General features: G+C 40.2%; 1 protein-coding gene across 1 annotated transcript; it reads left to right on the forward strand.

The window, feature by feature from the left end:
• The first annotated feature begins 8,982 nt into the window (after positions 1 to 8,982).
• On the forward strand, positions 8,983 to 14,938 carry LOC100893693 (zinc finger protein 91). Its single transcript, XM_003726993.3, has 3 exons — positions 8,983 to 9,113; positions 10,230 to 10,707; positions 12,253 to 14,938. The coding sequence occupies exons 2-3, from the start codon at positions 10,273 to 10,275 to the stop codon at positions 14,815 to 14,817; spliced, it is 3,000 nt and encodes a 999-aa protein (XP_003727041.1). The 5' UTR covers positions 8,983 to 9,113; positions 10,230 to 10,272; the 3' UTR covers positions 14,818 to 14,938.
• The last annotated feature ends 4,213 nt before the right edge of the window (positions 14,939 to 19,151 follow it).

The following is a 19,151-nucleotide window of genomic DNA, read 5'->3' on the forward strand; positions in this document are numbered from 1 at the left end:
ATAGACTTCTACATATGGCAATGCATGTTAGCGCATGTGCTAAGAGAACGCGGAAGTGCGGAAAGTTGTGCGACACTGACCAATTTCGAGCTAAGTTGGAGATCTTTCCGGGGCCCTAAATCTGATTTAATTTTGAGAGTTAAGAAAAGTTGTTCAGCTGCCTGATTTGTGCAAGTTTAGTGGCTCATAAATTATTTTTTAAATTGTTACAGCTGTTGAAACGGCTGTCTGACCGAATACTGGGAATAGACCGAATACTGATAATCCCAGGACATTTCTGGCAATTTTGTCATTCCGAATTATCAAATTATCAAATCGGATATGCCGGCAATGACGTCAAATGCGTCATCAAGCCACAAGACCGTATTACCTTTTTTACGAGGGGCGTAGCCCAGCAAGCGTGAGATCTGTGCAAAATGGACTATTATTATCATTTTTTGGTCAAGATAGAGATTTTCTGAAAAATCTGAGGCTTGAATAATAATACATGTAAGTAGAGGTGTATTTATGTTTTAAAATGCTATGTTAGTTGGGTTAGAGTGGCCCTTTAAAGTAACAGGTAGGGTAGACTTTTTACGAAATAATGATAAATTTCAGGATGAACAAAATATTGTATAATAAATTTGTGTACTTTCAGTCCATGCTACTTAGTGAGCCTCTGTGACAAGTGCATGGACAAATGAAATAACTCCAACTCTATGGTTCTATAATTTGTTAAAGGGAAAGTCCACCCCCAAAATAAGTTTGTTTCGATAGAGGCAGAATAATAAGAAAATCAGGTGAGTGAAAGTTTGAGCAAATTCTGAATGAAAATAAGAAAGTTATGAATTATTGAAGTTGTGATCAATCAAATACAAATTGGCAACTCTGTGACTTATTATACAAGCTCTCCTTCATTTGCTTTGTGCATAATATTCCATAAAATCATGTTTTCTTCGTTATTGATGACGGAATATATATTTGTTCCTTGCAGGGGGAGTATAGAAACATATTTGCAATTATTATATTTAGGGTGCATGTATGGTTGAAATTTTTCTTGAGGGAAAATGAAAATTTTAGATTTTTTTAGTACTGAGCGGAGGAAGGATACAAGAGAGAGAGATACGTCATAGAGTTGCCAATTTGTTTCTGATTGATCACAACTTCAAAAATCCTAACTTCCTTATTTTTAATCAGAATTTGCTCAAACTTTCACTGACTTGTTTCTCTCATTTTTCTACTCCTATTAAAACTAACTTAATTTCAGGGAGGACTTTCCCTTTAAGATTTGACTTGTGTGAATTAACTAACAACGGGTTCTGGGAAATTGAAGATGTGATCGAACAAGCTAGACTACAGTTTTATGCATACTTGATACTTGGCCTAAAACTTAACCATTACCATAATATTATTTGGAGAAAACAAAATCAAGAAAACAGTAATCACAATTAATTTTAAATTAAGACAATGTGTGCCACTCTAATGGGTAACCTTTTCACAAAAAATTCCTAAACATGGGTCTGCTTTTCCAAAATTGGGCTTTACTTAGAGAAAAATCCACTGGGTAGGGGTTTTGAGGTTCAGCAGCACACCCCCGTCAAAACCAAATCTGAGTAACCTCCCTCCCCGGCCCCCCCCCCCCCCCCCCCCCCCCCCCCCCTTTCCCCAGGTTACACAAAACAGTCAGTAATAAGTTTGAAGCGAGTCACATTATATAATTCTGGTAATACTAGATCTAACTATATGCTGCTGCATTTCAGACAAATGTGAACATGAAACCTGATTCGTCGTCATTCAGAAAAATTGCACATTCCACAAATTACTCTTCTATTTCTTGACTAAAATTCAAAAATCTGCAGGGGGTCGCCTCAGCTCGCGTTCGCGGCCGCGGAGCTGAGCCCGCAACAAGTGAAGTGATACCGCTCTGAGCTCAGCTTAGCTGCAACCCCCAAATTGACCGTGCACCTGCAAAACAAGACGTTCAATAACATTCGAATTAAGCTAAGAAAACAATGGCAAAACTATATTTTAATGTCCATCTTCTTCAGCGAGTTCATACCTTTAAGTCGCCCATCTCTGCTGACCAAATGATGATGATGAAAGCCAGCAAATACGAGCAGAAACTCCCCTCTCTCCCTCTTTGGGCCGCCATCTTTCGTGGTGTTTAGTACTGTAATGCGATACACACGTATAATGCGTGCTGTACAGTACACTGCAGATCCTTGATATACGCTGCCGCAGGTCGATAGATGGTCCTCTATCCAGTGCTGTTTTAAAGCAAACATGACATTTTGTCCCACAATTTAATGCCTCTTATTGGTGTAGTTCTTTTGATTCATTTTGTGTCGATGTGATGAACATCTAGGCCTCAACAAGGCTCAACATCCAAAAGTCACTGCTGCAAATCGTGCGCGGCCACGCCCATCTACCGGCCAAACTAGCGAGCTCCATCAAGCCAAGGGCGTGGCTTATGGGTGTGACTTAATAATATTGGAGTCTCGACAACATGCCGAATTTTTAACTTCAACACTGGAGTCTGGAAAATATAGCCCCTAATCCGTTATCCTAAGTTAAAACTCACCTCTAACTCTAACCAGAGTGGCGTATCCATGGTATATGGCCCCCGGGGGCAAGTTGCGCTGCACCAGCCCCCCCCCCCCCCCTCATCCCACCCCGCCCAAGTGAGGGGGGGGGGGGGGGGAGCGACGATGTGGTGTACATTTTTGTCCATCATTTCTTAACCCTCAAAAAACGCAATTTCAATATTCAACACCCAGGCCCAGGAATCTCGCAGAGGAGCAATGCACTGAGCCAATTATGGTTACTTGAATTTTGAAGATTGATAATCGATAAGTTTCCATCACCATTAATCTTTATGAAATGAGGCGCACAATGAATTAAGGAAAAACCAGCAAAAATCTTGTAGAGGAATTTAAATGGGCAACGGTTAAGATTTCCTACAAAATAATAATATTGAACCTCATTTGTAAATGCTATTTTATACGCGTTATCCTCATTCCTATTGTTTGGCTCAACGGGAGTGGGGGGAGGGGGGCGGGTATGAGCCCTTTTATTTTTACTCAACTACCCCCCCCCCCCCTATAGATCCCCTGGGGGCGGCGGCCAGCAGATGACGGTAGTTATTTACATTTATACCTGAAGGTACTCAAAACTCAAACATATAATCATCGTTGGATTATAAACTTCTTTTTGTACTTTAATTTGGAAGCAGAATATTATCTTAGGGGGGGGGGGGACCAGTAGCGTTCACGAGTAGGGTTATCTCTTCCCTCTTCCTTTGTTTTGTCCATCCTATATAACGCGAGGTTTTAAGAGATGGAGACTACTGATCGAGCGATTAAAACTGTTGTATCGACAATGTTATAGGGCTAGGAGCCTGTCCTGAGCGGGGCCGGTCCTGAGGTATAGTCACCCTATATCAAGAAATTGATATGTGACTTAGATTTTAGTACCCAATTTTGATATCTGTAAAGCGCTTATATGAAGCTCAAGGGATGTAGGCTCAATTTAAAAGTATGCATGTAAACAAGATATCGTAAACATAATGGGCGAGGAGCTCGGAGTGAGAGATTGACAAACGAAAGAGAGAGAGAGAGAGAGAGAGAGAGAGAGAGAGAGAGAGAGAGAGGGGGGGAGGGGTGATTAAGGAGTAAAAATGTTCAGAAGAAAAATTATAGTGCGAACAAAATTATTGCACTTTACGCAACAGTCATAACGAATATATGATGGGCGAATTAATGCAATTGTCAACATTCGCAAAAGAAGGAGAGGATTTCCTCACACGAGTGATTATAAATAAGTTCTAAATTTGTAATTTCATCAAACAATATCTCCGTCCCCCGGGATGTATAAAGGCGGATGCCAGGACAAAGGCTCGGATATAACAGGTCTTTCCCCCTTATTTTTCTCTTTTTTTTTGCTCACTAACCAATCTAAACACTTGAAAGTTGGCATTTTATATTCGAGAGAGTCCTCTTGAAAAAAAAAATCTTGGAAGCCCATGACGAAGTTCATTGTTATTTTTCTGACAAGGGAACACAAATTATTACATTGTAGGGATCTTTTTGTTTGAAATGGCACGTTTCGTGCACCTGTTTTCAAAATTAACTAATTGATTATGTGACATTTCAGAAGGGGGGGGGGGCGTGGTGGCCATCGCCCTTAGAGTTCACACCCCGGCCCGCGCATATTTTTTTTTACACAACTGTTTAGCCAGTTCAGTCAAGTATACTGTGCGATTGACTGCAGTCAGAGTCAAACATTACTCTTGTTGGTAATGTTGGATTGCTGGAGCTGTACATACTCCGGGGTGTAGCTAGCAGCGGCTGTGATTAGCTACATTAATTATAGGCAGGGGCGGCGATCCCAGGGGGACGGGGATACGCCCCCCCCCCCCCCGCCGGAAAATTTGAAAAAATGCAAAAAATGAAAAGCAAATACTGACTAAAGACTGCAACTCACTTATAAGCTCTGGAGGGCCCAAGAGTGCAGCGTTTAGACTAATAGAAATGTAAAAAAATCTTCTCGCTCGTTCGCTAGCATCCCTCGCATAGTATTCGTTAAAACATACAAGTAAATATTGTAGAAAATCTGTATTCCATTAGTATAACGTAAGCAAAGTTTACACTGTATATTTACAAGATTAAGAGAAATAGATCAGTGCTATACAAAAATGAATATTCCGCTTGCTCTTTTACAGTAAGGAATACCTACAACATATTAAGTGTATATATTTGCCAGGCTGATAATTTAACATCGGTAGAGCAGTAGTCTTGTAATCCGGTGACCCGGGTTCGTAACCAAGTCAAGGCGCTAGTGCCCTAATTGGTAAGGCATTAATCCTCATTACCAGGCCCCTCGGAGAGGACCTAAAGCCGTCGTCCGTCTGGTTGCTTACTAACAAAACAAGCATTTATGCTTTCTTAGCAGTCAGGTAATGCACCACCAGGCTGATATTTGCCATTTCAACTCACATGGCGATATCAATATATATGTATATGACAGAGGTCTAGAGTGGGAAATAGAAATCCCATCCATGCCCAAGCTCCCTACTGATACTAAAATATACCTCCTAAACTGATATCTACAACCCTTCGGACTGCCCACTAATTACCAGCAAAGTAAAAGTGAAATGTGAAAGAGGTATATTGCTTGGTTTTAATATAGTTTTGCTAAGGAAAGTACTTTTGTAATATATACAACAAAACTTCGAAAACCTGTGAGGGGTAGTCAGTGCCGTTATCTTCGCCCCTCTCGTTCACAACGCTCCCTCGTCCCTCGCACTGGCGTACTGATGGGAACTTTGGGGCAGTTGCCTCCAAAAAAGATTCAAACGTTTTTCTCTCTTTTTTTGTAAATCATACTGTTGTATGCGTTTATGGAAAATCCCCAAATTTACAGTCAGCCCTAAATATGCTTATTTAGACGCCTACATGTCAAGGCCCGCGGATCGGGGGCTCGAGCCCCCCCCCCCCGCCCCTCACTTTTTCGAAAAAGTATGTTGAAGAGAACCTGCCAGTGTCACAAAATATGAGGTATCAAAATATGCTCTTCTGACCGTGATTAAATACTTAAAATCCCTGAGCTTGCGGGGGCTTCACCCCTTGGGCCCTACAAGAGACCCTAAGGCGGGCGCCTGGATGCTTATCTGACCGTAAATAAATGCATAAAACCCCCGAGCTTCCAGGGGCTCTGTCCTTGGACCCCACTAAGGGCCATAAGCCGGGCTCCTGGATGCTCATTTTACTTACCTTAATGCGTAAAACCCCTGAGCTTTAGGGGGCTCCTTGACCCCGCGACAATATTAATGACCTGACAGTGTCACAAATAAGGTATCAAAATATGGTTCTCTGACCGTAATTAAAGGCCTAAAACCCTGAGCTTCAGTGGGTCCACCCCTTGACCCCGTTGGGGCTTTGCCCCTGGACCCCAAGCAGTAAAGGCTATATATTCTCAAACAAATCTACACCATTGAATTTCAAGCTCACTCACACGTGATATATTGCGACTCTTTCAAGGCTATTTATTATTTCAAGTTCAACAGTTTCAATATAAAATGTAAGTTCTTCTCACTTAAATCATTGGTCTGGAAACAATTATTTGCCCATTGTTGTATATTGTATTACATTTTCACTAACGATGAATTTATATTGTAATGCAATTTTCAAGTGTCCCAGGTTTATTTAGGAGAATAGTAAATTGATATTGTTAGGTTGTTCGATAACATCACTAAATTTGATTGGATTGGAGATATATCTCAGTAAAGGCTAATAGTCTCAAACAAATCTACGTCATTAAACTTCAAGCTCACTCACACATGATATATTGCGACACTTTCAAGGCTACTTATTATTTCAAGTTCATGCATATACAAACGGCAACTGCTTCAATATTAAATGAAGTTCTTCTCACTTAAATCATTAGTCTGGAAACAATAATATTTGCCCATTGTTGTATGTTATACAACTTTTTCCGTAACGATGAATATACATTGTAATGTAATTTTCAGGAAAACCATACTTGTCTCTTGTTATATTTGTTATATGATACTAAAGCAAATCGTCACGCTTATCGATAGGAAAATGTGAATAACGTGTCGAATAATAACATCATGACGTGCTATTATTAACCGGACTAGACATGTAAACAAAAATTTAAACATGCATACACTTTTGCCAGCAAGCAAGTTTTTCAACAAAGAATACAAACTTTGAACAACGTTTTACAATTTAGTCAGAACAGATTAGAAGATGCTTTGAAGCATGCCCCATACTCTTAGCTGGACTGTAACAGTTGTCTTCTAAAGTCTTCCATATATAAATTTAAAGGAGATCAATACTCATTATGAAAACACCACTCTCGTTAGGTTGACACATTGTGCACACATGTAACAATTTGAAAATATTTTTTCATTGGGGGGGGGGGGGGGGGGTTGAGGGCGGGGGCAATCCAGAAAGGGACCGATATGTGAAAATGTGGGTACTAGCCCATGGACTGTGGCCTAAAATGGAGGTTTACTGATTGGTCACTTCACAAAAATGCCATACGTAGTCCTTTTATGTGGATACTTTTTTGAGCAAAACACAAAGTAGGTGGAGCCAACGTCTACACACGTCACATCGCACCCATACAGGTTTTGTGTCTGTGTGCTTCCCTGGCTTTTTACGCGACACATTATATTTCCTCATGTCTTTTTCGAGATGCCCCACCTTCCGAGGATTTATTCCCTTCGACACAGCTAGAGCGTTCTACAATTGAAAGCGAAATGTGCGAGTCAGGGGCGGCGATCCCCCTCAATTTTTCGAGGGGGATCTGAAGGGCCCAAGAATGCACCGTTTAGACTAATACAAAATAATGCAAAAATCTTCTCGCACGGTCGCTACGCTCCCTCACATTATAATATCCTTCAAAATGTACGAGTAAATATTGTAGAAAATATATATTCTGTTTGTATCACGTAAGCACAGTTTACATTGTATGTTTACAAGACTAAGAGTTATAGAATAAGATCTGTGGTACAAAAATGAATATTTAGCTTGCTCTTGTAAAAAGTCCCTTCCTGCCTACTGACTAAAATGTACCTAATAAATATTTACAACCCTTCGGACTGCACACTAGATACCGGCAAAGTAAAATTGAAGTGTGAAAAAGTATATTGCTTGTTTTTATACTATAGTTTTGCTAAAGAATATAATTTTGTAATACAACAAACCTGTGAAGGGGGTTGCATAGAGCTATATAATAAGACTTATCATATAGCTCTATGGGGGATAGTCACTTCCGTCACCTCCTCCCCTTTCACTGGCGTACTGATAGGGGGGGGGGAGACCAGTAAACCCCCCCCCAATAAAATTAAACATGGTTTATTTCTAATTTGATACCAGCAATTTACGAATGTTGCTAAAATGGCATTATTTTCCCCTGGGATCCAGGGGCTCTACCCCCTGGACCCTTCCAGGGTCCTAAGGCAGCCCCTAGATGCTCATCCGTCTGATCGTAATTTGATGCCTTAAAACCCCGAGCTTCTGGGGGCGCCGCCCCCTAGACCTCACTCCAAATTAGTTGATTGATTGAATTGATTGAAGAGCCAGGCCCCCCCCCCCCCTCCCACTCAGTGTTATCTAGGGTACGCATATGCTCGTTCCCTCTTTTTGAAAGCACCCCCTATCTGAGGACTGCCAACATTTCCGAACCCCCCTTTCGCGGGCTTTTTGCGGGCTATTCCTGCCTTGGAGACCTCCCTAAATCATGAAAACTGCTCAATGTACCCCCCCCCCCTAAATTCGGAATAATTTCTCAGGAGTCCAAAGAAATGAGAGAAAAAAAGAAAAAACACCCCCTTTTTAAAGAAATCTCCGGGTGAAAAGTTAATACACCCCTTTTTTTTTTACAATTCTCGGGCCGGACTTTGTCGCACGAAAATTACCCCTTTACCGAACATTTTGGTAACACGCATGGGGTCATTCCGACCCCGGAGTGGGGGGGGGGGGGGGGGGGGCGGGCTGAGCCAGTCAGCTAGCTTAAATCTATCCTCTACTCTGTCGTCGTGTATTTCTTTGTTTTTCCTTCAATCTATCCTCTTCTCTTTCGTTATGTCTTTCTTTGTTTTTCCTTTGATCTTTCCTTATGGATTTCCCTGTTTTTCCTTCTCCATATCCTCTCCACTCTATACTTAGGTATTTCTTTGTTTTCCCTTTTCTATTATCTTCACTTCCCTGGGTATACGTGCTTACACTTTCACCATATTGCTTCTGGTGATTGTAAGCGGTGTGCGCTGATAGACTCTTTCACAAGAGCACTTCGAGGAATTTTTTCGCAAAAAATGGCCAAACAGTAATTGTGTAAAAAAAATATATGCGCCTCCGGCCCAACTGACCCCAAATTACAAGGCGGAAAGGGAACTTCCCCTTTATTCCATCTTATCACAAGAGGGCGACAGATACATTTCGCCTGTTTACGTCGGTACGTACCCAAGTACTGAAGTAGCCTATACCTAGTGCATCCTGTGTGTGATTAGAAGAGATACTTCCCTTGATTCGAGTTGATGTTTATGCCACTCGGTCGACTCCAATTATCCATTGTGTATGCTAATAAAACCTGCATTATTGACAAGAGTGAGTAAGAATTTTAGGAAAATTAGGGGTTGGGAAACAGTGTTTCTAGTGAAGCCCAGTTGCAGTCCTTGACTTGTCAAGCTGGCGATGGCGTCGCGTCGCGTCGGCCAAATTTTGCCCGCGGCGCTCCCGGGGGTCTCCGGCCCAACTGCGTTGCGTAGCCACTGCACCGGCCATCATCAGGCCAGGATGAGATGATTTGTCAATTTTCTATAGAGTCTAGATCTATATATTTTAGTTTTATGGGTATATTAGTATTATTTATGGCATTCTGTCCAATTTGAGTTTGTTATGACAATTAAAATCATCTTCCCTATCTTAAAATAATATTGTTTTCTGAAGAGTCAATACGCTACGGCCCAAATTTCTCTTGATTGTTTGCGTAGAGGGTCTACAAAGTACAACATGTCGAAGACTCGGACGGGGTGATAGAAGGGGTGATAGAAAGGGAGAGAGAATAAGCACGATAGTTGATAGACGGAGAGAGAAAGAGAGAAAGAGTGCTAATTTTCACAGTTAAAATTGTTGTTAGAGTATAACGCCAATTCGTTCGAACTTTCATTTATCTAAATTATAGTTCTAGAAGTCTAGTCTAAGTGACTTTTGGACATGAAAATATCTTAAAACAAGTAAAATATATTTTTTTGTTTGTTTATTACGTAAGATGGTGAAGAGTACAGCTGCAATCCAATATCATAATCTCTCATCATCTCATGCAGATCTCGAGCTGCAAGGCTCTGTCCAAGTTTTAACGAGAGAAAAGAAAGTGGGGTTGTGATACCCCATCTGATTTACATTGGTTACTGTGAGGTATAGTTTTAACGAGAGCTTTTTGTAATGAACTTCCTGAATTCTGGGCTGAACTTCCTACACATTGCTGAAGTCGTGAAGAGTTTAGTGAAGACTGAAGTCGCCCAACTCCCAAGTCCCAATGTAACTTGCCACAAATGAATCTAAGTTAATAATTTAGCTAGAGTAGGGTAGATCACATTCTTCCAATATTTTGTTGATTGATTAATTGATTTAAGTCTACGGTAGTTAGTGCAAGGATTACAACAACAAAAAATCTCTTTGAGTTTGACTGATATTTGATGTGACCCTCTCCTTTAATTGCAGGAATCAAAGTCAGACTTGGAGGCTCAGTCCTTGATGAGACGTAATGGATCTTTCCCCACCTCGGGCTCAGACACAATCAAAGTCATCTGAAACCACAAGAAAAACCAAAGAAGATGGAGATAGATGTAGAAAATCCGGTCTTGAATGTGTGAAGAAAGACCAAGACCAAGAGCAAGGTCATCAAACAGAGAAGACCCAAGACGGTCGTTTAAAAAGTGGTCATCAGCCCACAACCGATGAGCACCACCGGAGCAGTTCCTCAGAACGTCCGGTCAAGGATTCGCAGGAAGACAAGGTGGTGGTGACCATCAACAAGGACGGTCTTATGCTGCGGGTTCTGCTGAGTGACCGTGTGCCCTACATGTGCCCTCTGTGTGGCTGGACCTTCACGCATGCTGCATCACTCAAACAGCATGGGGAGGATATCCATGGTTACGAGGAGGCAGAGAAGATGCAGAATGGAGGGAGAGGGAACGAGGTGAGATAGTTTTGGAGTTTGACTAGTAAATTGCTACTCCCCAGGAAGTGGAGTATGTACATGTACATTGGAGGTGCATCCTTTTTATTGAAGGGGTTAATAGATTACACTGGCTGGGGTAATATATACAGGTAGTAGACATTATTTAAATTGCTACAAAAATCCGGATTCATTTTTAGTTTTATTATTGCAATGAGAAAAATAAAAACAGGAGTGATTTAAAATAGCGATTGGGCTGTCAAAGCTCTGGTAAAAACAATAATAATCTCTGCAATTAATTTTTGTTGGTACTGCAGCAAATACAAATAGAGCTTCCATTTTTCTCAAACAAAGTTTAAATTCCTTTATTAACATAATATGGTCTTGTGCACATTCATACTATATTCTGCTTATTTTGTGTACTGATATACCCAATCTATCCTCTATCTAACTGATACATCATTTTGCTTGTACACTGTACATGTAAATCCAGTTTGCGAATTGCCGGCCATGCGGTCTAATCATATTTCGTTGATTGAAAGTTGAAACCCACAACATTTTTATTGTGTGAAGGTTTCTGGCTGTTCAGTATCTTGAATCATTTGAGAGAAGAAACAAATGTTTTAATAAAGTTGACAAGTATTATTTTAAGCAAACTTGTGAAGTATTCATGACAGGTAGCACCGTCAATTTTTTTTTTTTAGAGAAGCACCATTCATGAAACAAACAAAAAATATTAAAAAAACTAAAAAAGAACCAAGTGGCTATGATTTTTAATACCAGTAAGTGGGATAAAAGAAGGAAAGTATGTTAGCATATATAAGTGTGTAATAGCATTCGATCTCCTATATGTAGTTTGGGATTAGGCAATTTTAATAGTCTTCTCTCTTTCTTTTTTTAATATTCATGTATGTTGCAAAATGTGAAAAGCATCACTAAGCTTTTTACGAAAAGTGCTGAAACAGCACACTTTCACTGAGAGCTCTGGTGGGCCAACCGAGTGGCTCACTGCATCTCAGAATAATGAAATGATTATAAAACGGGCAATTCAAAGGAACAAATTAATACCAACATGAAATAAAAGAATAAATGTCACATGATTGTTTGACATACCGGTATTCTCTGGTGCCTGGTGGTTTGTGATAAAATATAATTTTAATTGACATCATGACTTGAATCCTGGATCCAGCACCATTGCTACCCTTATGACTCAGTCACACCTTTGCATATTTGGCTTGCATATTGCTGCATATTTATGGGAAGCCGTTTTAACATTTATTCCTATCAAGAATTACCATCGCTTTACAATAGGAAATCATTTCTTGATCTCAAGATTGCATTTCTTGATATCAAGAAATAGGAATAAATGTTAAAAGGGCTTGCCATAAATATGAAGTAACACGCAAGCTAAATACGCAAAGGTGTGATTGAGGCATTTTAAACCATGAAAAAATGTAACCTAAAATTTATTTAAACCTGATGCTTGAACCATGCTTTGCTTGGGGCAAAGTTTGTAGACTTTATGATTTTATATTTTATATTCCTTTTCTCTCCCGATTGATGCAGATCATTATAACCAAGTCAATGGTTGACCAGAGCAACGTTCTTGAATCCTGCTTCTTGAAAGACGTGTATCTGCCCGGGGAAGATGAACATGGACAAGACAACGCAAAGCCTGCCATTCAACAAAACAGCAACATTTGCATACCCAAGGGTTCTACTCCGGAAAAGGTTGCACACAAGGAAAAAGTTGCACGGAGGGGAGAGGTTTCAGACAACGGCAAAGTTGCAGTCAAGGACAAAAATTCACGCAGTAAAAAGGTTGCACCCAAAGGAACAGTTGCAGTCAAGGTAAAATTTGCAGTCAAGGAAAAAGCTGCAGACAAGGAAAAAGTTACACACAATAGAAAGATTGCACACAATGAACGCAAGGAAAGAATGGTTGTGAAACTATTAATGAACTCAAAAGGGTTTACCAAAGATACTAGGGATGCCAGTGACAGCAGCAATGTTCTCATAGGAGCTGAGACCCGTATTGTATCTGCCAAGAGTTCTGAGCTACATGTAGGTGCAGCATCTCTCTTATTACAGGCTATGAACAGAAAGAAGGAGGTAGATGACGAAGTGGAAAAGCAGAGTTCAAGCAGGAAGAATGTGTCTGCTGTAGACGGATCGCCTTCAGGAGGGTCCTTACCGTCTGATGAGGAGGATGCAATGACGGAAGAGGAGGAGAAGGGAAAGGAAAAGAGAAAGAGGCGGAAATACAGGCCAAAGTGCTCTATATGTGGCTTCAAATGCGACAGCACAGCACAGCGTTACGTCCACTCTGCACAGGAACATAAGCTGTTTCGGAATGCTGTTGAGGCTTCATTTTATATGCCCAAACATCAAGGTCAGCCTCAGGGAGCTGGAGATAGCCTCCAGACGGATCAGACCAGAACAGGAACTGTACAGCATGAAGTACTGCATAAATGCACTCACTGCACGTCTTTCTCCTTTGACAAGGATACACTGAAGGCACATCTTGACAGCCATTGCGGCGGGGTGGACGGAGTGAAGTGCCGTTTGTGCCGAGGGGCCATAGGACTGTGGGACAATGACAGATGCGAGGAATTGGAAGCCCTCTCCGCCAAGCTTCAAGAGATAGAGGATGACGATCAAGGATCAGGGTGGGATCGAATCAGTTTCAGTAAAGACGGTAGTTGGAGTTGGACAGAAACAACCAGTTGCGATCGACGATCAGTTGAGGGTGATGGAGGCGGCGATGCAGCAATGTTCAAAGCTACTGCGGCCGCCGATGATAAATGTAATGACACAGAGGACAGAGATGCCTCCCAAGGAGATAGCAAGAGACAACAGAACAAAGTAACTCCTAAATCTAGGCGAGTGAAGGCTTATCCTCCCTTTGTATCTAGCTGCTACGAATGTGGTGAGAAGTTCTTCTTTCGTGCTCATGCCATGAACCATTATCATCACGCACATCGTTCAATCACTTGCAAAGACTGCAATGCAGTGGTCCCAACGCTGACAGCATTGATATCACATAGCATGCAGAAACACAGGACCCGAGGAGTTTTCCGTTGCGCCCAATGTAATCAAGCCTTCCACACTGCTGGGAAACTACACTATCACTTGGAAGGCCATCTTGGTCTTTTCAAGTGTAATACCTGTGGCAAGAGTTTTATGACTTTGAACAATTTGGATCTCCATAAAGCCAATTACTGCCCTGGTTCCGAAGTTCTAACACCCAGTGAGAAAAGATTTAGAGTTCGAGGGAAAAAGCCAATCACCTGTCCTATATGCAGAGTAGAATTTGTCAGAAAGAATTCTTTCCATAAACATATGGTCCAGTGGCATCAGGACCAGGCCGCTGTGATGCCATTGAAGAAAACCCCTCAGCTCATTTGTGAAAAGTGTGGCAAATTTTACAGCAATAGCACTTCCTTGAAAACGCACATGCAGAGTCATACTTCAGAGAATATCATCGTAGCCTGTCCTTTTCCTGGCTGTTTAAAGACATTTCGATGCGACAAGAACTTGAGGATGCATGCCCAGATCCACCAGAAGGATCGTGAATACATCTGTGAGCTCTGTGGGAAGCGGTTGAAAAGCTACCCGTCCTTAAAAAGCCACAGAATACGTCATCTAGGTGTGCTTCCTTACAAGTGTCGTTACTGCGGGAAGGGATTCTTGGAGAGCAGAAAAAGGATTCAGCATGAGCGGGGCGTGCACACCGGGGACTGCGAGCACAAGTGTGATGTGTGTGGCAAAGGTTACGCCACTGCCACGGGACTCAAGACCCATCGGAACATCCACAGCAGCCTCCGGCCGTTCAACTGCAATGATTGTGAGTCATCCTTTGTTGACAGGTTCTCGCTGAAATCGCACCAGCGGACACACACCAAACCGTTCCGTTGCGAACACTGTAGCGAGGGTTTCGCCCAGAAGGGAGGGAGACGACGTCACCTGTCCAGAGTGCATGGCATCTTTGAACCTGTCCAGAGGTTTCGTACACAAATTTTCACCCCTGCCTCTTCCAGCTTACAGCTGCAGGGGGTCACTGAACCCAATGAAGATCTCGTTGTTACGCAGCCCATATTAGAAGAAGATGTTTCCATTCAAATCATTTAAAGAAATATTTGAAAATCCAACTGTATATTTGGATTATAGTGCTGCTTCATCTGGGGGGTGTTTCACAAAGATCTTAAGTCGAACTTAACTCTAAGTTGGACTTAAAAATTATGGAGAACCATTTGTAGCCTTAAAATAAAATATATTTAAAAGCGAAAATTCAAGTATTTTAAACTGTTTATTAATTCCACACCAAGAACATAAAATCTCCTTGATAATAGAAAATATGAATGATTTGAATCATCATTCTATGCCTTTTAAAATAAATTTTACAAAATACTTTCATAGATGCTAACGGCTTTCCATAATTTTTAAGTCCAACTTAGAGATAAGTTCAACTTAGGATCTTTGTGAAACACCCCCCTGGGGTACATATGTAGCTCCTTGGAAAATCATACTAGAGTATCTTAACTTCTTGATTCAGCTTGCAGCCTTCCAGGTATTCAACATTTTGACACGGTCTTGAAGATGTTGAATAACAAGTTGGAATACCTTTTCTGGTAGTTATAAAATGCTTTAAAGTTGTTCAACTGTTTGTTAATTCATATGAGAATGTAAGAATAAACATATCTGAAAGTTCTGCGAAAATTTATTCCAATAGAAAGGGATAATTAACAATGATTATCAGGTAAATTTTTAAGCAATTCTACATTGTTCTAAAAACATACAGTGTAGTGCACAAAACTTACCATTGTTGGTAACTTTTCCATCAATGGTAACTTCCATAAAAACCTTGATTTTGATTGGCTGTTGAGCCATGGTAGTTGCCATAATTCATAGCTAGAGGAGTGATTTGAGAGAATTCAGATAGGGTGTTACAATCCATATACAGATATCTTGCTTCTGTATTTAAAACATCTCTTAAAACAAATTAATATATATATATATATCCTTCAGGTCCACCTTCAAAACAAGTGTTTTTATTGATGCTATTTATGATCCTTGTATTATACAGGCTTCCCAGCATTAGTATGTGAAAGGACACATCATGCAGGCAAAAGTGATGTCAGTTAAGAATAATGAAAGGTTTATTTCTAACTAAGTCTCAATATCAGGCACTAAAGTAATTATTCGGTGGTGATATGCAGATAAGTGAGCATAGAACTAATTTGCAGACTTTGTTTATTCTTACAAGGTATGAATGAAAACACGAGCACAGAAATTTTGTATGTATTTCATGTGCTAAATGTCTGTACGTAATGCAGGCCGAGTTCTTTGGGGGTATTCCCTGGGTGTGAGCCAACCAGTAATGACAGCTTATCTGAGATAAGGGGGGGGGGGGGGTTGGTCTGCATGTCCTGAGATAGGGGGGTTCATTGAGCAGTGTTCCGGATTTAGGGGGGTCTCCAAGGCAGGAAAAGCCTGCGAAAGGGGGGTCCAGAAATGCTGGCAGTCCTCAGATAGGGGGTGTTTTCAAAAAGAGGGAACAAGCATATGCGTACCCTAAATAACACTGAGTAGGGGGGGGGGGGGGGATTCCATAAGCCCCAATAGAATTCATATGGTAGTTAATTAAGACTCTTTTATTTCATCTTGTGTTGAAACAGTGTATTCATTGGATGATTGGGTATGAGGATATTGCACACCTTAAATGGGTTGAATGTTCTGTCCAACCTGCTTTATAGTGACCACCTGTAAAGAAATACTACCCGTCTATACAAAGACCACATTTTTTGTTTCCCTTGAAAAGGTTTTCTCATTGAAACATGTACTAAAGGAACCTGTACATATAGACCACCTGCCTATAAAGACCACTTTTCTTGTCTCCCTAGGGTAGTCTTTATAGACAGGTTTCACTGTACGTGTATTTTTCAACTCCATCAGGATAAAATCTGGGAGTTTTGGTTGATTGGAATGCTGAGAACCTTTAATATAATCTGGTGAGTAGTCCTAATACTGTTTTTTTTTCTTCTCTTCATTAGTAGTAAGACATTTCCTTGACTGATTTGTGCATGCAAATACATTGTATATAATTTTGTTTTTCAAAATTTTATTTATTAAAATGACATTTTCTTGACTGACTTTTGAATGGAAGATTATACATAATTGCACCGTCTTTTCAAAATTTCATTGATTCAAATTACATTTGTATTTTTTCTCAATTTTCACTAAACCTTTGGTCTGAAAGAGAGAGAGAGGGAATAGCGAAGCAAGAGGTGTCGGATAGATTCGAGAAAGGAAGGTGAAAAAGAGAAGAAGGAAACTGGAAGAGAGAGATGAAACTACAGGGTCAGGAGGTGTGAAAGATGAGAGAAAAGGGCGGCAGATATTTTAGGAAGACGAGAAGGAAAGGAGAGTGATTGAAAGAGTTTGAGGAACCTGGATGTGATGAATGAGTGGAGAAACAACAGGGGGCATTTCACAAAGCCTTTTTTTTCAATGACAAATGACAAAAATCAGTGACAAATCTGGCGAATAACCAATCAGAAGCAAGGATTTCAGTAGCTTATAACAAAAGCTGTCATTTGTCACTGATGACAAGTTTTGTGAAACGCCTCCAAGGATGAGAAAAGCAACGAGGAAATATTAAGGGGGGGGGGGGTGGGGTGAGGCATTTTTTAACAAATGTAAGAAGTAGATATGAAAGATGATGGAAGGTAAGAGGATGGAAGTGAGAGAGAGAGAAAGATAAACATGAAAGAGAAAAATTGTGATTTATATTATGTGTTTATTCCCTTGATGTCGAGGAATCCGAGTGAGAAAAAAACTCCTTGGCTCATCAGACCAACCTGGTTTTGATACATATATATATATAGTCTAATTATTTACCGAGAGCAAATTGTTGACCTTTGTATTATATCCTACAACACAAGGTCATGATATGAAAATGACTTTCTATTGTATTAATGATGTTGTTAATTTATTCAGTCAGAATTTATGGTGCTTTTCTATATAATCGATAGGTCAACATTGGGCCCATCGTGTATCCCTAGACTAAAATATTAGTCAGGGTCTACACCTTGACCTGAAATGCAATCCGACCATTATGATAACCATTAATATGAAAGCCGAAAAATAAGAGAAAGAGAATGGCAAAAGTTTGAAGTAAATTGGGCCAATAATAAAGGGAGTTATGAATGTTTGGAATACAAGTTCACTGTATGCGAATCTCAAATAGGCAATTTTGGTCAGCAACTCTCCCATTTGTTGTTAACAAATTTCGTTAATTTCTGTTTTTCTCCCAAGTGCCTTCTCCCTTGAGGCACTACTCAAAATATCATGGATAGCTATACCAATGGAGCCTGAAAATTGGGAGATGTTGGGGCATGAAATCAGGCTGTGGCCTGAAAATGTCATCCTTAAACTAGGCATTTTATTTTTTCATACCGGTAATCCTAAAGAGTTTGTTTTATCGAGGGGTCAGTGACACAAAGACTTAATTTACTCCATTTTTGCCATTTTGAGAAAAAGTAGTTCACTTGGGCCTTAAATCTATGTTTCACTAGCCATTGACTTCCATGGGGTGTTGGGTGGAGTTAAGTCTTTGTGTTTCCTGGAAAGGCCCACATTTTTCTGATCATTTTGATATCAATACTCATTTTGGCAAAATATGGAGTTACGTCTTTGTGTCACTGAACCCTCGACATGTACAACAAGGTTCCATTGTACATGTATTTTTAACTTTCCTGGAGAGGGTTTGGTAAACATAAATAAAACATCAAATTACGACTTCGATTCTATGGCATCTGGTTGAGTTTATTATAACATTACAGTTTCAGCCCTAGAAATCTACTACAAATACTTGTACATACACATTAATACATTGTTCTACTTTTAGTGAAAAAGTACATCAGCCGTAACATTATTTACAGAATACAAAAGAAATTTACATGACTTATAGTCATACCTGAAATATGGACATCATCAACGGCTGGTCAAAAAATGGAATATACAATAATTACATGGACTAAAACATGATTGTTTATAAATCAGACATTCATCACTACACTAAACATACAAAGCAACAAATATCACAAATATTCATTATTGCTATGAAACTACATTGGCGCTATGAACTAAAGTATGATGAATAATTTCATGAATACAATCTGCTCAGTTCTCTCTTGATTTGACATTTACAACTCCTTGTTATTTACATAGTGAGGCGATTATTCACAATAAAATATACATACCGTCGGGGTGGGGTGACAAAACCTCGTATCTCAAAAATCATGAATTTTCAGGAGAGCGCAAAAACCTTTCCTGTCTCAACAGATTTAGTGCTGTGACACCGTCCTTTGTTTGGAATTTGTGAAAAAACCGAGACAGGAGGCGTTCCATGGATTTATCAGGTGGTGTCGTAGACCATTAGGTACAAAATTATGCAAAGAAAT

The sequence above is a fragment of the Strongylocentrotus purpuratus genome, unplaced genomic scaffold (genome assembly GCF_000002235.5).
Source record: "Strongylocentrotus purpuratus isolate Spur 01 unplaced genomic scaffold, Spur_5.0 spur5_scaffold_1, whole genome shotgun sequence".
Classification (NCBI taxonomy): Eukaryota; Metazoa; Echinodermata; class Echinoidea; order Camarodonta; family Strongylocentrotidae; genus Strongylocentrotus; species Strongylocentrotus purpuratus.